The 18483-nt window shown below is 42.6% G+C and overlaps 1 protein-coding gene and 1 long non-coding RNA gene across 17 annotated transcripts in view; one reads left to right on the plus strand and one right to left on the minus strand.

Moving 5' to 3' along the window:
• The window catches only part of auts2a (activator of transcription and developmental regulator AUTS2 a), a 373611-nt gene extending 357147 nt beyond the window's left edge, over positions 1-16464 (plus strand). For 6 of the 15 annotated variants that reach the window (XM_084730512.1, XM_084730513.1, XM_084730524.1 and 3 more), the window contains 13 exons: positions 16-586; positions 2868-3163; positions 4492-4730; positions 5793-5837; positions 7094-7189; positions 7287-7358; positions 7751-7780; positions 8179-8250; positions 9716-9857; positions 12814-12894; positions 12987-13070; positions 13211-13463; positions 13856-16464. In XM_084730512.1, the coding sequence (XP_084586638.1) occupies positions 16-586; positions 2868-3163; positions 4492-4730; positions 5793-5837; positions 7094-7189; positions 7287-7358; positions 7751-7780; positions 8179-8250; positions 9716-9857; positions 12814-12894; positions 12987-13070; positions 13211-13463; positions 13856-15098 (3224 nt within the window). In that variant the 3' untranslated portion in view covers positions 15099-16464. The remainder of the gene's footprint in view (positions 1-15; positions 587-2867; positions 3164-4491; positions 4731-5792; positions 5838-7093; positions 7190-7286; positions 7359-7750; positions 7781-8178; positions 8251-9715; positions 9858-12813; positions 12895-12986; positions 13071-13210; positions 13464-13855) is intronic. The other 9 variants (XM_084730516.1, XM_084730517.1, XM_084730515.1 and 6 more) reach the window with 8 other exon arrangements.
• LOC146318561 (uncharacterized) lies at positions 9738-13329 on the minus strand. Of its 2 annotated transcripts, none has more exons than XR_014771579.1 (3): positions 13192-13329; positions 12797-12926; positions 9738-9878 (listed from the first exon to the last, which is right to left on the minus strand). It is a non-coding gene; the product is annotated as an uncharacterized LOC146318561 (long non-coding RNA). The 2 variants fall into 2 exon arrangements; XR_014771580.1 differs by having other exon boundaries at positions 9746-9878; positions 12747-12926.
• Positions 16465-18483: the final 2019 nt, after the last annotated feature.

The raw sequence follows: 18483 nt of genomic DNA on the forward strand, positions 1-18483 counted from the left end.
TTTCTGTTTCCACAGCTCCAGATTTTGGCATCGATGTGCTCTCCACCAATGGCAGCCAGGAGCCTCATGGCCCAGGCCTCCTCAAGGTGTCAGGCCTAGAGCGCAGTCAGGAGAGGAGCCAGGAGAGCTGCAGGGACCCCCAACCCCCTGCATCCAGCACCCCCAGCCAGCCTCTGCCCCCCCAATCCCTCCCCTTGCCTCAGCCACAGCCTCAGCCGTCCGTCCCCCAGCCCTTGTCCCCTCGTCTGACTCAGACGAACGGCCCTGCCCAGGCCCCGGCCTCCACGCACCTGCCCCCACGCTCAGAGGCTCTCCCCAGGCCTCAGACGCCCGCAGCCCTGCCTCTCGCCCAGGGCCAAGAGCCCTCGCCGCCCCCCCCTCCCCGGCCCCAACACCAGCCTGATCTGCTGTCCCACCCCCGGCCTCCGCCGACACCCAGCCTTCACCCACATCCGCCATCGCCCGCCCTCCCAACCCATCACCCTCACCAACAGCACCCAAGTCAGGCAGGGCCCCATCGGCCCCCATCACGCTGCCACCCGCGGCCTCTTTCTGCCTACAACGGCCTCAACCTCAACGGTCACAGGTAAGGATAACCACAAACAACCTCACACATCAACAGATCAGCTTATTATAAAAAACATTCACGTCTCTCGCGTCCTCATGCGCTCTGATGCAGAAAATTGTGTGCAGTGCCGACCAAACCTCCACATTCACACACACTTGAAAATACTAAAAAATCTCTTGAGCTGGAAGTGCGCATGATGCACGATCAGTATGTAAATTGCTATCAGGGAGAGCTTCAAGTCCCCGAGCCAAACAGTAGCACTGATTATTAACTATGGAATAAAAGGGCCACACTGCACCCTGAGTGCCTCTGATTTATTAGCCACCCACATTGTAATGGGGGCTCTACATAGATTCCAGGCCTCATCAGTTCTACTGGCTGTATGTGCTATAGTTCAGTACAACCTTGAATCAGTACCACACTGTTTTTATTTTAATGATCAGAGGAGATTTGTGCATGAGAACAAGAGCAATATGGGCTCAAAGTTGTGACAAACACTTCAGAATGCTGTTAAAGGTATAGTTTGGATTATTTGAAGCATGGTTGTATGAAGCACTTCTCCATAGTCACTGTATTACCTACAGTAGATGGCAGTCAGCACACTCCAAGTTTAGAGAAGCAAAGAGGGGCACAAGCATAGAACTTAAGCAATATACTGCAGTGGACAATGACACTATATTTAGAGTATTTTCACGGCTTTGCTTTGCTGTCAGACAGACTTTTCTGATGGGAAACTACCATTTTGTAAGTCAGATATTGTTCTCTCCAAACCAACCAGACTCCATGGGGGAAGCCAGTCATTTTACCTCACAGAAGACAGAGTTGCCAGTCTACTGCTGCCTCGATTTGTTAGTTTGTTTGTGTCATTGTGTGACTTTGGTGAATCCAAATTTTCCTTTTAAGTCATACAATAAGACAAAGAAACTAACAAATTGAGGCAGTGGGTAACAAGGAATTCCCATGTTCTGTGAGGTAAAATTACAGATTTCATTGTTCGGTGAGAGCAATATTTGGTTTATATAACAGTGGATTCCTGTCAGAAAAGACAGCCTGATGACAAAGATAAGTGGTAAAAATATTCTACACATAGCATACACTTAAACTGATGCAGATTTTTTAGGTGGGCCTTTTTAAAGTGACTAAAATACTTCTGTTGCTGACCCTGGTCTGTTGAAGACCAGTATTCCTCAAAATGTCACTACTTTGCTGCATTAAATAAGTGAAAATTGGAAAATTGAAGTGTGAGAGTCATTTCTTATTTATTTGACCATTTACTCACCTTTGGGTCGGCACTTTCCATTAGTTTAGATTGGATGTGCATGCACACTCCTTGGATCTCTTAACTTTGTGTGCCAGCTAGCAACTAGTGTAGGTAGTTCTGGTTATGGTTATCTCATACAACCCCACATCAAATTATCTGAACTAGCCCTTTAATTTTCTCAAATTATAAAGAATACTCAGTGGAATTCCACTTAATATATTCAAATACACCATGATCACAATAATGTTATTAAAAATGACAACAGTAGAGCTATAACAGGGCTATGTTCAGTCTGTTGTGTCCTATACGTGTTGAGCAACACTATGATAATTCCTCCATTAATTTGAGACTCCAGGATAGCTCCTTCAGAACCCACTCAGTCCCAACAACAGCTCTGCCTTGCAGGCTCTCAGGACTTGGCTTGGCCTGCCTCTCACTGTGCCAGCCCTGCCAGTCTGCCAGTGCGCCAACAGGGCCTGGCACCCAGTATGAATAATCACGGCCGGGGCCCACAGCGAAGAGCGAGCGCTGCAAATGAGCTTTTAGGCTTAGTGTGTGGAGCTGTGGAGACGCAGGCTCTGTGACTGCCCCCAGGGAAAACCCACACACAATACAAAAGACTGTTTGCTTACACATGCACACACACCCTCTCTGCCTCTCATCCCATTTCCGATGCACATGTTCACTACCTGGCTCTGGAGGAAGTGCCTTAACAGAAGCTGTTCAAAGACAGATGCTCGCTCTGTTATGCTTGCCAGCGGTGGTTTATTTGCATCCGAGGGTGTTGTGAATGTGGTGTTTTCGCGGATCGTGTTTGCCCTGGATTCTGTGAAGCACAAGAGAGAGGCAGGGAGGCGTTTTTAAATGGAGGACAGTTGAGGTGTGAAAACACTGTGCTGGGAATTGAACGTTGGAGCAGATGGAGATGAGGGGATGTGAAGGAACAAGTGTTAATTTTGACTGATCACGCCTGGCTTAACCTGGCTCCTCTCTCCCATCTTTCTCTTTTTTTCCCCCTCTCTCTGTCTCTCTTCACAGCAGCAGCAGGAGCAGCACCCCAGGCACCAAGCCCCACGGGCCCCCTGCTACCTCCTTGCACCTCCCCCACCACCCACCTCCTCCTGCGGCGGCCGCAGCAGCAGCCTCCACCTTCCCCCTGCCCTTGGCGGCTAACCAGAGCACCCCCCACAGCTTCCCCCCTGCCTTGCAGTCCTCGCCGCACCCACATCACCCCAATATGTTCGCTCCTCCAGCGGCCTTGCCTCCACCACCGCCACTTACTTCTAGCACCCTGCCAGTACCCGGACATCCTGCTGCTGGGAGTGCCTACTCAGGTAACCACCCCCACATCGCCCTCAGCTGGTGTGGCAGAGGACTACATGTTCAGCTGACAGAAAGCAGAAAGCAGACTCTTGTTTTAGCCAGTTGTTGCATCAGACTGTCAGGACGGTCGAGACATATGAGAAGTACAAGAGGGATCATTTCAGAGCAGAATTTGATTTGAAAGCATTTGAGAATGTCCGACTTGTAATTATTTAAAGGAACAAACAGAGTCCAAGATAATCCCCATGTACTCCATGCCTGGGGTTTTGTGTGTTTATAGTTGTGTGGACAGTTCAAGTTCACACTCTGTCTGTCATGCTCTGATGGATCGACTCTCAACACACCAGTAATATCCACCAACACGTCAGGCCACATTGCAGAAGCCATTACAGACCCCGTGCACATTTCCGAGTAGTGCTGTCAAGCTAAATGTCAGGGTCACTGTGGGAAGGGGAGGGGGGCTGGCCTTTAGCAACGTTCCCAGAACTTCCATTTTCACCTGGAATGGTGTTCATGTGCAAGAAATCAATTTGGTCAATATGGAACAGAGCAAGCTGGATTTTGTTCAAAAGATACTAATGAAATTTTTATGAAGAGAAAATTCCACCCCCACTCCCAGCCCAATAAAGCTTGAAATGAATGCAGAAAGTAGTGAGTCACAGTGGAATAGGAAGGATAAGGTTACTCTGGAGGAGATGTAATCTCTCAAGGCAGGGCTTGTTGGATTTAGAAGAAAAGCCAGTGATTTCTTGAAATCCATTCTTCCTCCAAAGGCTGCACCGAAGTTATTAGAACAACAGATGTTGTTGTCTCACAGGGGCTGTAGTGTATCAGATCACAGCATTTGACAGTTCCAGCAGTCAGACAGCTCTAATCATCTCGAGCCTTGCTTAAATTCAAAATGACATGCTGATAATCACAGCCATTTCCTGCTTGTTTCTTTTTTATGACTTTGACATGGCTTCCTATTTAATGACACACACAGCTCTCACATTAGAGTCCAGTGGTCTTTGAGGGGCTTCCAGCAGAACTTAGCAAAATAAGGAATACTTAAAGGAGAAATCTGTAATATATTTACTGCAATAAATCATAAAATGACCATGACATATCAACAGAAAGTAAGGATCATGTTAAGCTGAAATACTCGCTACTCTAACAACATTACATTACATTATGTAATATACAGTCGATGGCTCCAGCTCGCTAGAGTGACTATTGTACTCATTTTGAATGTGAAATTGTTCATTTGTCTGTTCAGAGTAAAATGTTTGAGAATACACCTTCCCTTCATTGACAAAAACAGTCCTAATCCTCCCTTCTCTCTCTTGCTCTTCTCCAGAGCAAGACCTTCTGCGCCAGGAGCTCAACACTCGTTTCCTGGCCTCACAGAGTGCCGACCGCGGCGCCTCCCTGGGCCCCCCGCCCTACCTGCGCACCGAGTTCCACCAGCACCAGCATCAGCACCAGCATCAACACCAACACACCCACCAGCACACCCACCAGCACACCTTCACGCCCTTCCCCCACGCCATCATGCCCACCCCAGCACCGCCCATGGTGCGTACCCCTGCCAGAAATGTGAGGATAAGTAGAACGCAACTGTGTTGGGATGGAGAGGGTGGAGGGAGGGAGTCAATGAGAAAAAGAATTTAATCGTAGCTAAACAGTTTTTATATGTCTTCTGATAATGAGTTTAACATGTGTAGAAGAGTGGGCGGGCATGGCAATGAAAGTGTTTTCACCTTGTGGTTATGAGAGTGAAGATTTTACACAGTTGGACATGTGTGTGAGCAGCACGCTGTAGGGACCTGTGGGTTTCTGTGGCGGCTTTTCAATGATGACCATGTGTGTCCATCCATGCCACAATGATGCCTTTATTCTCCCAGAAAGCCTTTCTAGTGTTTTCTCTGGCGTACTCGAGGGCTCCAGACTCTAGTCGCCGTTATTTTCTAAATTGGCAATAACTTGCCCAAAGCATGTTAAGTTCAGAGCCAGCTTTCAGAACATAATACCCTTAATTCATTCTGAATTTAATGACATCATTTGGTCCCATTTGGGGGTTTTCATTACTGGCAAATGCCTTGCGTTAAGAGCCCTGCTGTTTGTTGGGGGAGACCACAAGCAATGGGTGGCTGAACCTAAAACTCACACAAACACACACACACACATTTGTAACTGCCTGGCCCATAGAGGGTTCACTTGGCTCTGATGATACCTCAAAGGCAGCATGGCGAGGCCTCTGACAGCTAATGAGGCCATAAAAAGGCTCTTTATGGCTGCAGTGTTTAGTCTTGACTGGGGAAATGTTCGCCCTGAGCCTGCACTGCACCACTAAAAGGAGACCAAATGAGACACAGAACCCACGCTAGTTTACAAGGTCTTCAGATGATCACGGAACTGGGAGGATGAAAACAGTCTGGTTTGGGAAGTGGCTGAACTTTGAATCTCTGTTGACGTTTTAGAATCATAATATCAATTTGTAAGCATGTTGTTAGTCCCAAAATACAGTTTGTGATGCATTGTGTGTTGGCTTGAAATAACCCTGAAAAGGCCAATCTCCACCCTGTTACAGTTTGTATGTGTAGGTTATCATGTTTCCTCTCCACCTTTGTTCTTAGCTCTGTTTCATTTCTCCTACAGTTTGACAAATACCCAACAAAAGTTGACCCCTTCTACAGACACAGCGTGAGTTTCCCTGCTGCGCCCTTTCTGCCTGCAGAGCAGTTTGTTGCTTGCCCATTATGCCATTCCAGCCCATGCCCGTTGGTGTTATAGCTGTGTGTATGTGTGTGTGAGATTCCATGCAATCGCTCATCCGCTTCTTAATGGATACTGTAAGCATCCTAGCTGTACCATTTCACCCTTCAGCCCCAGCAAATGTTATGATTAATGAAACAGTGCTGGATTCTTAAATCTTGGAGCACAAGATTTATTGTGCGTGCATGTAACAGTGAAATTGTTGTGCATAGAAATTAATACAGAAAGAGACAGTGGCTGCATTACAGAGGAGACTGTTATTGCCAGAGGAATACTATGTCTTTGTCTTGCTTACTACTCTTCATTTGTATTTGTCTGCTAACAGCAGCAGCTTGCTCGTGATTATTGCTCACTAAAGGGGTCTTACTTTGACCATTGGGCCCCACTCTCCCGCCATGTTTGCTGAAGCTTCTAGACACCTGCTGTGTGAGCCTGCACATGTGTGCTATTTCTTCAACCCCTCTGAGCTGTGGGAAAGATTTTAATATCAGAAAAATCATGTATAAGACCAAGCCAGGTCACAATACTGTTGCAGAATGTTGCTAGTTTGTTTTTAGTGCTATGTTTGGATTCTTAGTATTTCCTCGCTGTTATTATGGTAGCAGCAAATACCCTGAAGCCATTTTCTTTCTGTAAAACCTACTGACATCTTCAAATATGATGCACAACGAAATACAAGTTGCATTTAAAACCTCACAGCATATCTTCAAGTGCTTCTAATAACTCATCCTCACAAATTTTCATAATGCTGTTGCGCCATCTACAATTAAAGCAATGCAAGCATAAGGCTAATATGACTGACAAGAACAATTATAGTGAGTAGTTGATTACATATCTGTTAAGATAATTTAATGGAAGCCTTGGGCACTTGTTTGGTTTACATGTGTTTTGCTTATATTACAACATTCTAGTTTTCATATCAAAGGAGTGTTTTCCCTTTTTTAAATCCACCAGGGATGAGCAGGAAAATATTTGATAAACTCACAGTTTGTGAAACATGGAGGCAATTCTCCATCTAAGCAATCTGGGAAAGAAAAATTGGGGAAAAAAACACTTAAATGTTGAGGTCCATCCATCACTTCAACCCTTTTGTTCCATCTCCACTGCCTTATTAAACCGCTGTCCTGTATTTCCCTGAAAGACCGAACCATCCTCACACCTACTCTCCCTCTTGTCTTCCACAGCTCTTCCACTCCTACCCACCAGCCATGTCTGGCCTTCCCCCCGTCATCCCCCCGACCGGGCCCTTCGGCTCTCTGCAGGGCGCCTTTCAGCCCAAGGTAAGACACGCACCCACGTTCTCACACAGATAGACAAACTGAGAATAGGAGTTATTTACAGAGAATCTTGTTTCGATCTGTGTCTGGTGCTCTCTAGACCTCTAATCCACTTGATGTGTCCACGAGACCCGGAGCCGTCCCACACACGTTCTTACAGAAGGACCCCAGGGTAAGGACACACATACACACACTAACAACCAGCACAAGAGGAGGTAGAGGTAACCTTTAGACCCTCTGTGAATGTTGCATAAGCCTTTGAGTCATCAGATGGAGGTTTTCAACACCAAATTATGACATTGTAAAGATTTCATATGCAGTTAGTTTGTAGACAACACAGACCGTTTCCCTCTTGACTGCTGTATTCGTCTGTATGCAGAGGGTCACACAGGAGGAACCCTGTTTAATACCCGTGGGTTAATTACTCCTGAAATGCTTAATTTTAAAGGGAAATTTTAACATTTTAATTTGGTTCATAATGAATGCCACACACAGAGACTAATTAGAGGTGATTTGATTGACAGCAAAATAATCAAGCTTTCCCCCCCTCTCTCCCTCCTGTAGCTAACAGATCCATTTCGGCCCATTCTCAGGGTGAGTCTCCCTCCCTGCAGTGTCCCACACAGACATACACACACAGAAAAATAATAGCCATGATGTCATTTAAGGATTTTTACTTATGGAGTAGATAGTGTCTTTAATTAAATGAGTGCTGCAGTTTAGGCAGAGAGGACATATTTAACCACACCAAAGCCCAGTTTGGAGACCAGTGCAGCCTCTGGATGTAGAAATGTTAGTCAGACTTTGCTCAAACACAGACATGCATTGCTTGACAGTCTTTCCTGTTTTGAACAAGACCATTCAAGAGAATGAGGATGAAGAGAAAAATATTTTTTAAACAATTATAGATGTTTAAATTGAAATCATATTGTCTTACTGTCATTCTTGTTAGAGTGAAGTTGTGACACCATGTTTTTATCTTATACCCACAGAAACCAGGGAAGTGGTGTGCCATGCATGTCCATATCGCCTGGCAGATATACCACCACCAACAGAAAGTAAAGGTGAGGACTCACCTGACACCGCTCTCTGCTATCTGCCAAAGTATTCATACAGGCTAAAGTTAAATGTGTCCCAGTTCCATAGTATATACTAATTCTTGATATTATACTGTGTGTTTGTAGGCAAGACACTATGCTTATGGTGGAGAAAGTACTCAGATCCTCTCCTTAAGTAAAAGTAGAAATACTATGGTCTAAAAATACTCCATTGCAAATAAAAGTCCTGATTCAAAATGTTGCCTAAATTTTTGTTAAGTTTATTTTTGTCATTTTTCAATTTACAACTAAAAAACGTATTTAAAGAAAACTTATTTTAATTTCCTCCATTTTGTTTTTGACGATCATCTTATTTTTAAATATGTTTAAAAGTCTATTCAGCATATTACATATCTTCATTTAGTTTTTAATCATATTTGACAGATTAACTCAGACATTAAAGTACATAAGTTCTATCAGTAAAATGTACTTAAGTATCCAAAGTAAAAGTACTGCATAAGGGGAATCATAATGTCTCATTTGATATATTATAAAACAGGGATGTAAATTTTGTGCATTTTCCTTATTCAGTAGTTAAATGTGTTAATATCAATTAATCATTAATTAGATACAGAACACTTGTCTGTTTGTCTGTGACTCTAAACGAGCCTGACTTTATTCAACAAACTAACAATGTTAATAAATGAGGCACAATTATGGCAATTTCTGATTAAAAAATCAGACCAGACCAAATTGTGAGAAAACCTGAGCTATGTAGAAATATTACCCAAAACTTGTAATTATCAGTTAAAAGATTTTTAATCAGTCAGATTCTGAATGGAGATTAATGATTGATCTAAACATCCCTATAAATATTACATTATTCTGTTTCACAGTAGTAGACTACTGCATCATATTATATGTTTTATGTGTAAATTAACTACAGTATAAATGAATGTAGTGGCATAGAAGTATAAGTAACAGAATGGAAAGTAAAGTACAGGACTTGGTTAGTTCCCACCACTGAATTATGTAATGTGTTCTGTGCAAAGGCAATAAAACTGTAGAATGAACACAGACAGTTAAACATAACACATTTAATTTTTCATTAAATAGTTGTGTTTTGCTCTCTACAAAATTAGTTTCAATTTTTTCCCACTTTGAGAACCTAGTTCCTTTGTGCAATGCATTGTGGGAGTGCATATAAAGACACAGGAGAAGTTAGCCTTCAGGGCATTCAGCCAGATGACATGTAAAGAGCAACAAAACATGTTTACAGCTTTCCTGTCAGTGAGGTATAGACTACAAAAATACTTCATAGTATGTTAGTATAATGCACTGTTAACCGTGCGTTAGGCTTTCAGGTAGAAGGTCTTGCAGGGTCTCAGGTTTGATTCCTGGCGCATCTCAAAAAGTGTCCTTAAGCAAGACAGCCAGGTGATGTGTCGTGGGTTTTACATGTGTTTCTCTCTGTCGGTCTGGCGTCTTCTAGCAGCAGATGCAGGTCGACCCTCACAAGCTAGACTTTGGCCTCAAGCCGGAGTTCCTGAGTCGACCTCCAGGCCCTAGCCTCTTCGGCGCCATCCATCACCCCAGCGACTTGGCTCGGCCCGCCACGCTCTTCTCCGCTGCAGGTGAGTGTGTGTGTCAGATCTCTGGGTAGAAAGAGTGACTGATGGTTCACAACAGTGACTTTGTTTATGAGCATAAAATATTCAAATTTTGCACTTACTCTGAAAAAGACAATATTCCTAGTTGTTTACATGACTAACAAAAAAATAAGCAATATTTGTGCATACATCTCTACCACAGTGTTGCAAACTGGTGTCAAAGCCTCACTGTTTCATGTCAATGTAGCTGTCATGATGAAGGTCCACTGAGACACATATTCTGAATGTGCTGTATATATATCCTCTATCAAATTCAGTACTCACTTCAATATCATATTTGGAGTAATAGTGACAAATTAAGCGTGCATGTAAATGTAGTCTCTGGAGTGCATTAATCCATAATTAAACAATTACTGAAACAAACTGGACATAAACTGACATTTGGAGGAAACTATTTTAACTTGAGGTCAACGTAGTTTTCTGGATCATGACCACATCTTATGGTCTTTGTCAGAAGAGTATGTTTGCAGAGTTGATGAACACATACTTTGTTCCATTTCTCACATCTCTCCATTAGATGATATTAAAAGAACAGTTAACCAAATATCAGTATGAGTTTAACAGGACTAAGTGGGGCTGTATTTAGGCACATCAGTGTACTGTGTACTGAACTTTTGACCTGCGATGAAGGCGCCACATTAGAAATCAAGGGATCACAAAAGTCAGCAGGTATCATCCAAGCCTGTACCAGTTTGCATGGCAATCTATTCTACAGCTTTTGAGATATTACACCATATTCTATTCTGCATTTTGTGTTTTTAGTTATTGGGCCAGACAATTTGTCAGTTGGGCCTTAGTTCAAAGTTTTACAAAGTTAATAAGTGGACCTTGAAGTAAAGGGATAGTTTGGAATATTAGAAGTAGGTTTGTATGAGATACTCAGTCAGGTTGTGTGGCTGCTCCTGTTAACCTGTTACTAAGTGCACTGAAATAAAAAGTGAGAGATTTTGCAGTGTGTCCTTTGTGTTTTTAACTGAAGGCAACTGGTACTTCACAACAGGCAGTTCAAAACCAGGCATGCCAAACTGTGTGCAAAGAAGGGGCATTACAGCTACACTCCACCTGTGGTATAATTCCTACCGTGTTTACCTTGCCATCAAACAACCTTTTCAGATGGGAAACCCATGTTATACAAGCTAAATATTGCTCTCTCCAAATCAACCAGTAGGGAAAAATAGATTTTGCCAAAGGAGCCTGGTTGGTTTGGAGAGAGATTTGGCTTAGAGGTGGGATTAGGGTTAAATTATTTTAAAAATGCACTTGGCTTTGATCTCTCTCTGTTTGTAGTTATCATTATCATATTATATTACTACAGTGCTGTAATATATATATATATATATATATATATACATATATATATATATATATATATATGTATATATATATGTATATATATATATATATATATATATATATATATATATATATATATATATATATATATATATATATATACACTTTATACACACTTTAGTATAAATAACACACAAAGTCACAAATAATAACCAATCGACACACTGAGTCACAGACAGGTAGTAACAGAGCTGCACTGGTGAGCAGAGAAGAGATGTAGAAGTTAAGACAAAAGATACCGCCAAAGTTTCAATAAATATCTTTGACAACAGCATAGTCACAGCAGTGAAAATGCCCAAAGTCATGGTCGGGATTTCACAGAGAGGCACTGCAGAGTGAAAGACAGCAGCATCTGTCCTGCCTTTCACTGCAACTCTGCATTGAGACTTAAGGTAGTATTACTTATATAAAAGTAACAGTGACAGTAAAAATGTAAATAACACTATGATGGTTACATGTAGTTGTAGTGTAGCTTATCTTCCTACACAAGTACTACTGTGCACATTGCATATGGGAGAAGTTTGCTATCAGGGCTTATTGTCAGAAAGCCTTGTAGACTAACTTCTCCCAACAGCGTCCACTTCCCCAAACTGGAAGTGTGGAAACCAACCGCTGTCTACTGTAAGTAATACACTGACTATGGGTACAATGGACCAACTCCCACAGCTCAGCCGCCATGTGATCTGTGGATTAAATTAAACCGTCATAGTGACACAGTTTTACTGTGGCAGTGGAGTCTTAAAAAAGGAAGCTGTTACTATCTCTATTAAGTGAAATCTTGACCAAGACATCAGGCATTTTCAGTGTTGAAACTGAGCAGGTTTGTCATAATAGGAAGAGATAATAAAATTGTGAAATATCTGCTGCCTCAATTTCTACACGCAGCTTTGCTCAGCACACTGGAGAAGATTGTGTCTGTCTGTCAGTGACACATGCTTCAGTGTTGATTGACTTCTTACCAATCAGATAGTGCTGTGGGCATGACATTGACCCAGACTACAGAGTATACTAGTGTATTATAGTGCACAGTGTATTGTTATCTATTATATGTACTATAGTAGAATATAACATGCTAAGTATACTGTATAGTGTAATTTTTGTTATATACAATTATCTATTACATTACCTTAAAATAATTTAATCCCAGGGTGCTTGGATAGCTCAGTTGGTAGAGCATGCGCCTCGTATACAGAGGATATGAGGATATGAGTCCCGCCCATGGCCCTTTGCTATGTGTCATTCTCCCCATTTCCTGTCATGTCTTCAGCTGTCCTGTCATTAAAGGCATAAAATGCCCAAAAAAATATATAAAAAAAATAACTTAATCCCGCCTTATTTTCTGTTTTGCTAATCTCAAAAATGATCTGATCCATCAAAACTGTGATATGATCCAAACAGAGTTTTGTGATCCATTGTAGTAATAAGTACCTCATACAACCCCACATAAGAGTTTAACAAAGAAACCTTAAAGGGATAGTTAAGATTTTTTTTAACACTCACACCGAGTTGTACTGCAGTCAAGCAGTTCATGGATGATGTGTGATGCTTACTATCTCTCCCTCCTCAGGTCCCACACATCCATCAGCAGGTCCTTTCGGTCATCCGCCCCACCATCCTGGAAACTTCCTCACCCCAGCATCTCACTTAGGTAAGAAGACCTTCAGTATGGTTGTCCTCGACCTGAAATAGGAATTTTAAGATGTTAACATAGGCATGATAACATGTCCTATCTCCCTCCAGAACCTTTCAGTAGGCCTACATCATTTGGTGGACTTGGATCCCTCAGTTCATCGGCCTTTGGGGGACTGGGAAATCCAGCACTAAGTGAGTTTCAACTTCATGAATGATACTATTGATGGTGTCTAAGAACATCAGCAAAATAGAATTTAAATTCACAAACACACCATTCCAAGTTGTCGAGATACGCATTTAACTTGTGTCCTACCATGTTTTTCCACGTGTTGAATCCCTAACAGCGGCCAACTCAGTGTTCGGCCATAAAGATGGCCCCAACGCACAGCAGCACTTCAACAGCAGCAGTAACAGTGGCCACCAGGAACCATGGAACCGCTTGCACCGTACGCCGCCTTCCTTCCCTACACCACCACCCTGGCTGAAACCTGGAGAGTCTGAGAGGAGCACCTCAGCCAGCTCACATGAGAGGGACAGAGACTCTGATAAACGGGACCCACTGGTCAGTAAAGACGACAAGGACAGGTGGGTGTTACCTCTCTAGGAACATAAATACATGAACAGGAGCCTGGGTACATATCAGATTTGTTATATCATTGTTCTGATATCATTCAATGAAATGTTTTGTATACTGTACATGCACACTCTCAACATTTCATTGGGTACACTTGTACAACAGAATGTGATACAATAAAGTCTGCTTTTATGAAACATAATGTTCAGTTTTGATTGACACTGTAAGAGGTATTAATTTATATTGTGGTAGTTGTATTGAAATGCATTTTATTGAAAGGTGTTTCTATTATGCTGCCTGTCATGTAGGGAAATTAGGTGGACTAAAAATTAGCAACAACTCATTATAATACAGTCAGTTTTTGACAGCTACTGATGGGGGACTTTCTCATTCCTTCTCATAGGGACACAGTTGAAAAGCGTCATCCAAGCCATCCATCCCCAGTCCCTGTCAACCCTATCAGCCTCCTTGGCCATAATCGACCTCCTGAGCACCACAGGAACCACCTGCCCCCTGCTGCTGTAGAGTCTCAAAGGGACAAGGAGAACAAGGCCAAAGACAGGGAGAGGGAGCACTCAGACTCCTGGAAAGACAATGGCACAGATGACCATAAGCTCAAAGACAACCAGCACAGCGACAAAGACACACCTATTATCCACGACGGCCGAGTATCAGAGGACAAAGTGTCCAACAGGGGGACGGCATCACCCTACATCCGGCAGACCAGTCTCGAACGTCCCAACAGTGGCCTGAGCAGGGAGGTCCTTGAGAAGAAAGTGGAGCTGCCGTACGAGCACCAGAAGAAGAACAGCGAGGTCAAAGTGAAGGAGGAGCGGAAGGAGGAGCAGGATGGAGCCACAGAGAGGGCAAGTGAGCACCCAACACAGGCACCCACCACACCAAACCTCCATCCCCCCTCCTCAATGCCTGTTCCCATGGGCATGGCAGGTGTCCACCCCATCAACAGCATCAGCAGTCTGGAGAGAACTCGAGTGGTGGCGCCCTTCATGGGTATCAGCCCCATCCCAGGAGCTGACAGGTTCCCCTACCCTGCCTTCCACTGGGACCCAATGAGGGACCCCTACAGGGGCCTGGACATTCACAGACGGGACCCTTTGGCCAGGGACCTGCTGCTGAGGAATGACCCTCTGCACCGGCTGGCAGCGCCACGCCTCTATGAGGCCGAGCGCTCCTACAGGGACCGTGAGCCTCATGACTTTAACCGTGAGCATGCTCACTCTCTGGCCCTGGAGCACAGGAGGGAGCAGGAGCGTGCCCAGCTGGAGGAGCGAGACCGCCTCAACATGCTCAGAGAGGACTATGAGCACGGGCGCCTCCACCCCACAATGCACCATCCAGCCCTTGACGGACACCTTCCCCACCCCGCCCCGGGTCTTATGGCCCCAGGACTCCCAGGCATGCACTACTCCAGAGTCAGCCCCACTGCTGCAGCGGCAGCAGCTGCTGCTGCGGCCGCAGCCCATCAGAACGGTATCCTAAACAAAACACCACCCACCGCTTCGCTGAGCGCCCCACCCCCACTCATCCCCACACTGGGTGCCCGGCCCGGCTCACCCAGACGGACTACTCCCTTGGCCACAGATATCAGAGACAGACCAGCTCACAAAGACATCGAGGCACGGTGAGCTGAGCCTCAGCAGACTCGGTGCCCTGCTGCCCTGTGCCTCACTAACACTGAACTCACACCAAGCACTTAGCTTTGGGCAAAGCAAGACTGTAACATAGCTGTGAATAACTTATGTGGGCAGAGACTTGCCCACACAATGAATTGTTTTTGTATAAAACTACAAAGAGACAATAATCATGGAACAAAAAATTGATTTTTCAACGATTTTTTTCCAGTTTGCTCCAGCTTTTTGTGCTCATTCTTTCTCTTGTATAGCAAAGTGACATGGAGTAAGAATGAACAACTTTGGAATGTACAGGTACTTTAGCACTGACAGACAGCAAAGTGTGTAGATAATGTGTACAGTCGCTGTGCTCGCTCTGTATGGATTAAAAATCATGGTACAAATTATGCAAAAGGGTGTTTTGAAAGCTTTACTTTGAACACATGTAAATAGAGGAGTATTACAGCGGTGATTCAGAATGTGCTTTTTGCAGTTTCTTTTGTTTTTTCAGTTAATGCAGCTGATTAGCATTGTACCAGAGACCCCATATTCAACTATGCAACAAATGTCTGGGCTCCCTTTCTGAAAGCTGGCCTTCTCACCACTACTGACTGTGTACCAATAAAGGACAAAAAGCTGTATTCTCTCCACAACTCAGACTTGACACACTTTGGGTCCATGCAAACAGATACAAGCTTTAACTGACCCACACACTGTAGGTCAAAATCCAGATAAACAAAAAATTTGAGAATTATTATCTCAAATATGGTAAATTGTAGTGACAATCCGAGAAAAGTATTGCATTTCAAAGGATTCTCCATCTAAAAAGCCAGCAGCACAAATGATTCCTCCTTCACTCACCACCAGTCTTGTTCTGGGGAGAATGCAGCACATTAAACACCATGACAGCACATTTGCCCTATTGAAGGAGTGTAAAGTACATGTTTTGGAAATAGGTTCTGTTGGTCAAACAGTGTATTAAAGTGCTTTCCTAAGTTGTTGTACCTACAAAATCAAAAGACAAAAAAGCAAGTCTAAACTATGGACAGTTTGTTTCTAATGAGCAGAGATCTATTTTAGTAGTCCACTGAAGGTTTAGTTGTGCGCTTCAAACTCTGTGATATCATGTCGTGCAGTGTTTTTTAATCCAACATAAAAATGTCCACCGGAGCCATAGTGGTTAGTCGATGCGTATTGCAAAAAGATTGTTAAATGAGAAACTTTTTTTGCTGTTTACCATGTACAGGGAAAAAAATGAAGTCTTTCTAGATCATGTACAAAAATGAGAAAAAATGAAGCGACTGAATCTTCAGCATGCTCCTCATTTAAACTTGTGTTATGTAAATTGTGCCATGTTATTAAAAAATGTGTACTAACCCTGTCTGTGGGGCTTTTATTTCTCCACCTACGTGCACTCAACAGAGTAAACAGGCTATGTTTCTTTTTGACACTCTACGCTTACACACTTAATGACTTTCCACATTAGACTCCCGTGGAGGATAAACTACCTCGGGTAGAACTCTCGCCTACATCCTAAGTATTTTAAGTGCTACTGATTGTGTAGTTATAAAGAAAATATGAAGATTTTGTCACTCGATACAGTCACATCTTTTTGCCTTTATTTGTAGGGACAGCTGAAGAACAGACAGGTAAGGAAGTCAAGAGAAAGTATTTGACATGTAGCAAAGGGCCTCGGCTGCTGTAGAGGACAGATGTCCTCGGCACATGGGGTGCATGCTCTACAAACTAAGCAACAGGGACGCACCCACACAGTCACGTCTAATCATGTTTCATCATTCACCTAAGGAGCCACAGGATGAAATTGTCTTCACTTCTCACACTTCTGCTGTGGCAGTAGGTGCAGACTTAGTAGAAAATTGCTTTGTAACAGTTCAAACCACAGAAACATCATGCATCACACCACATCAGTTACTTGGACAAGTGAGGGCTTGTGCTCAGTTCAATAACAGTGCTTTAAACATCAGCAGCCTTCACTGGTGAATCATGGCACACTACTTGTGTATTCATCAGAGGATGCAAGAGTTATTGACATTCCCATTACGCTGAATAACCACAGCATTCATGCACCCTTCTCTGATTGATGTTTAGCACCAGAGCACCCAGGTCATGCATCAATCAAATGTTGGCTCGATCCTTTACTGGTGGGAAATGTGGGTTGCCTGTATTTCCTCCTGCCAAGTAAATGCCTCCTGCTCCTGGGACCAACACTAATTTTCCTTTCAGACCTGCATGTTAGTACAGCATGGGGTAGTTTAGGCTTTGAACCAGGAGAGGGCGCCAAACTGCTACAAATACAAACCTATAAGAGAAAGGTCCTCATAACTGCTACAAGAGGTGTTAATGATGATGTGACAATCTCACTGGTCTGCAAATAATTATTTTCATTAGTGCAGCACATTTAGCTGACTAATTAGTCATTCAGTAGCAAATGAATCAGCAAAAATTGTAATAATATATATATAAGCAATTGTTCCAGCCTCTCAAATATCAATATTTTCTGGTATTCTTCTATGATATATATATATATATATATGTATGTGTGTATATATATATATATATATATATATATATATATATATATATATATATATATATATATATATATATATACATATATACATATATAATTTTATTTAGAGAGAGAGAGAGAGAGAGGATTTGCTGCATCTCTTTTATATCACTGTAAATTAAATTTCCATTTGCAGTGACAGGACAAAAAAATCCAAAATATTTTTTCACAAGTAACTTTTTTTCTGATATTTTATGGACCAAACAATTCATCCATTAATCAAAAAAATAATCAGTCAATTAAATTTAGAATAACTTGTAGCCCTAATTCATTCATTCAGTAATGTTTGCTCTGATAATTTATCAGTAAACAGTGAAAATTATGATTATAATTTCTAGTTTATCATACAAAATAGACAATTAAGTGATTATCAAAACCATTTAGATTAGTTTTTTGTCAGTCAACAGGGCTGCAGCTAACTATTATTTTCATTAATTAATATGTTAATCATTTTCAGAATGATTTCAAATCAGTTGTTTGGTTCAAAAAGTGGTTGGTTGGTTGTTTATCCACAACCAAAAGATATTCAGGTACAGTCACAGAGAACTAAAGAAACAAAACAATACTCATATTTGAGAAGGTGAGATTAGACGTGGTGTGATGTGGTGTTAATTTAATAGTTGACAAGCGATCAATTAATTGTCTGATCACTGTAGCACTATTGATCACCTAACAATTTCAGCTCTCCTCTCACCATCTGCTGTACTAACTACCTCCTTCTGGCCTGGTCAGCAGTTCATGTATGTCATCTACCTTAGTCATGACATCCACCTTTAAACTCTTCATCACAGCTTCTATGTCATCCTCTCT

The sequence above is a fragment of the Lutjanus erythropterus genome, chromosome 11 (assembly GCF_056507025.1).
Source record: "Lutjanus erythropterus isolate fLutEry1 chromosome 11, fLutEry1.hap2, whole genome shotgun sequence".
Taxonomy (NCBI): Eukaryota; Metazoa; Chordata; class Actinopteri; order Lutjaniformes; family Lutjanidae; genus Lutjanus; species Lutjanus erythropterus.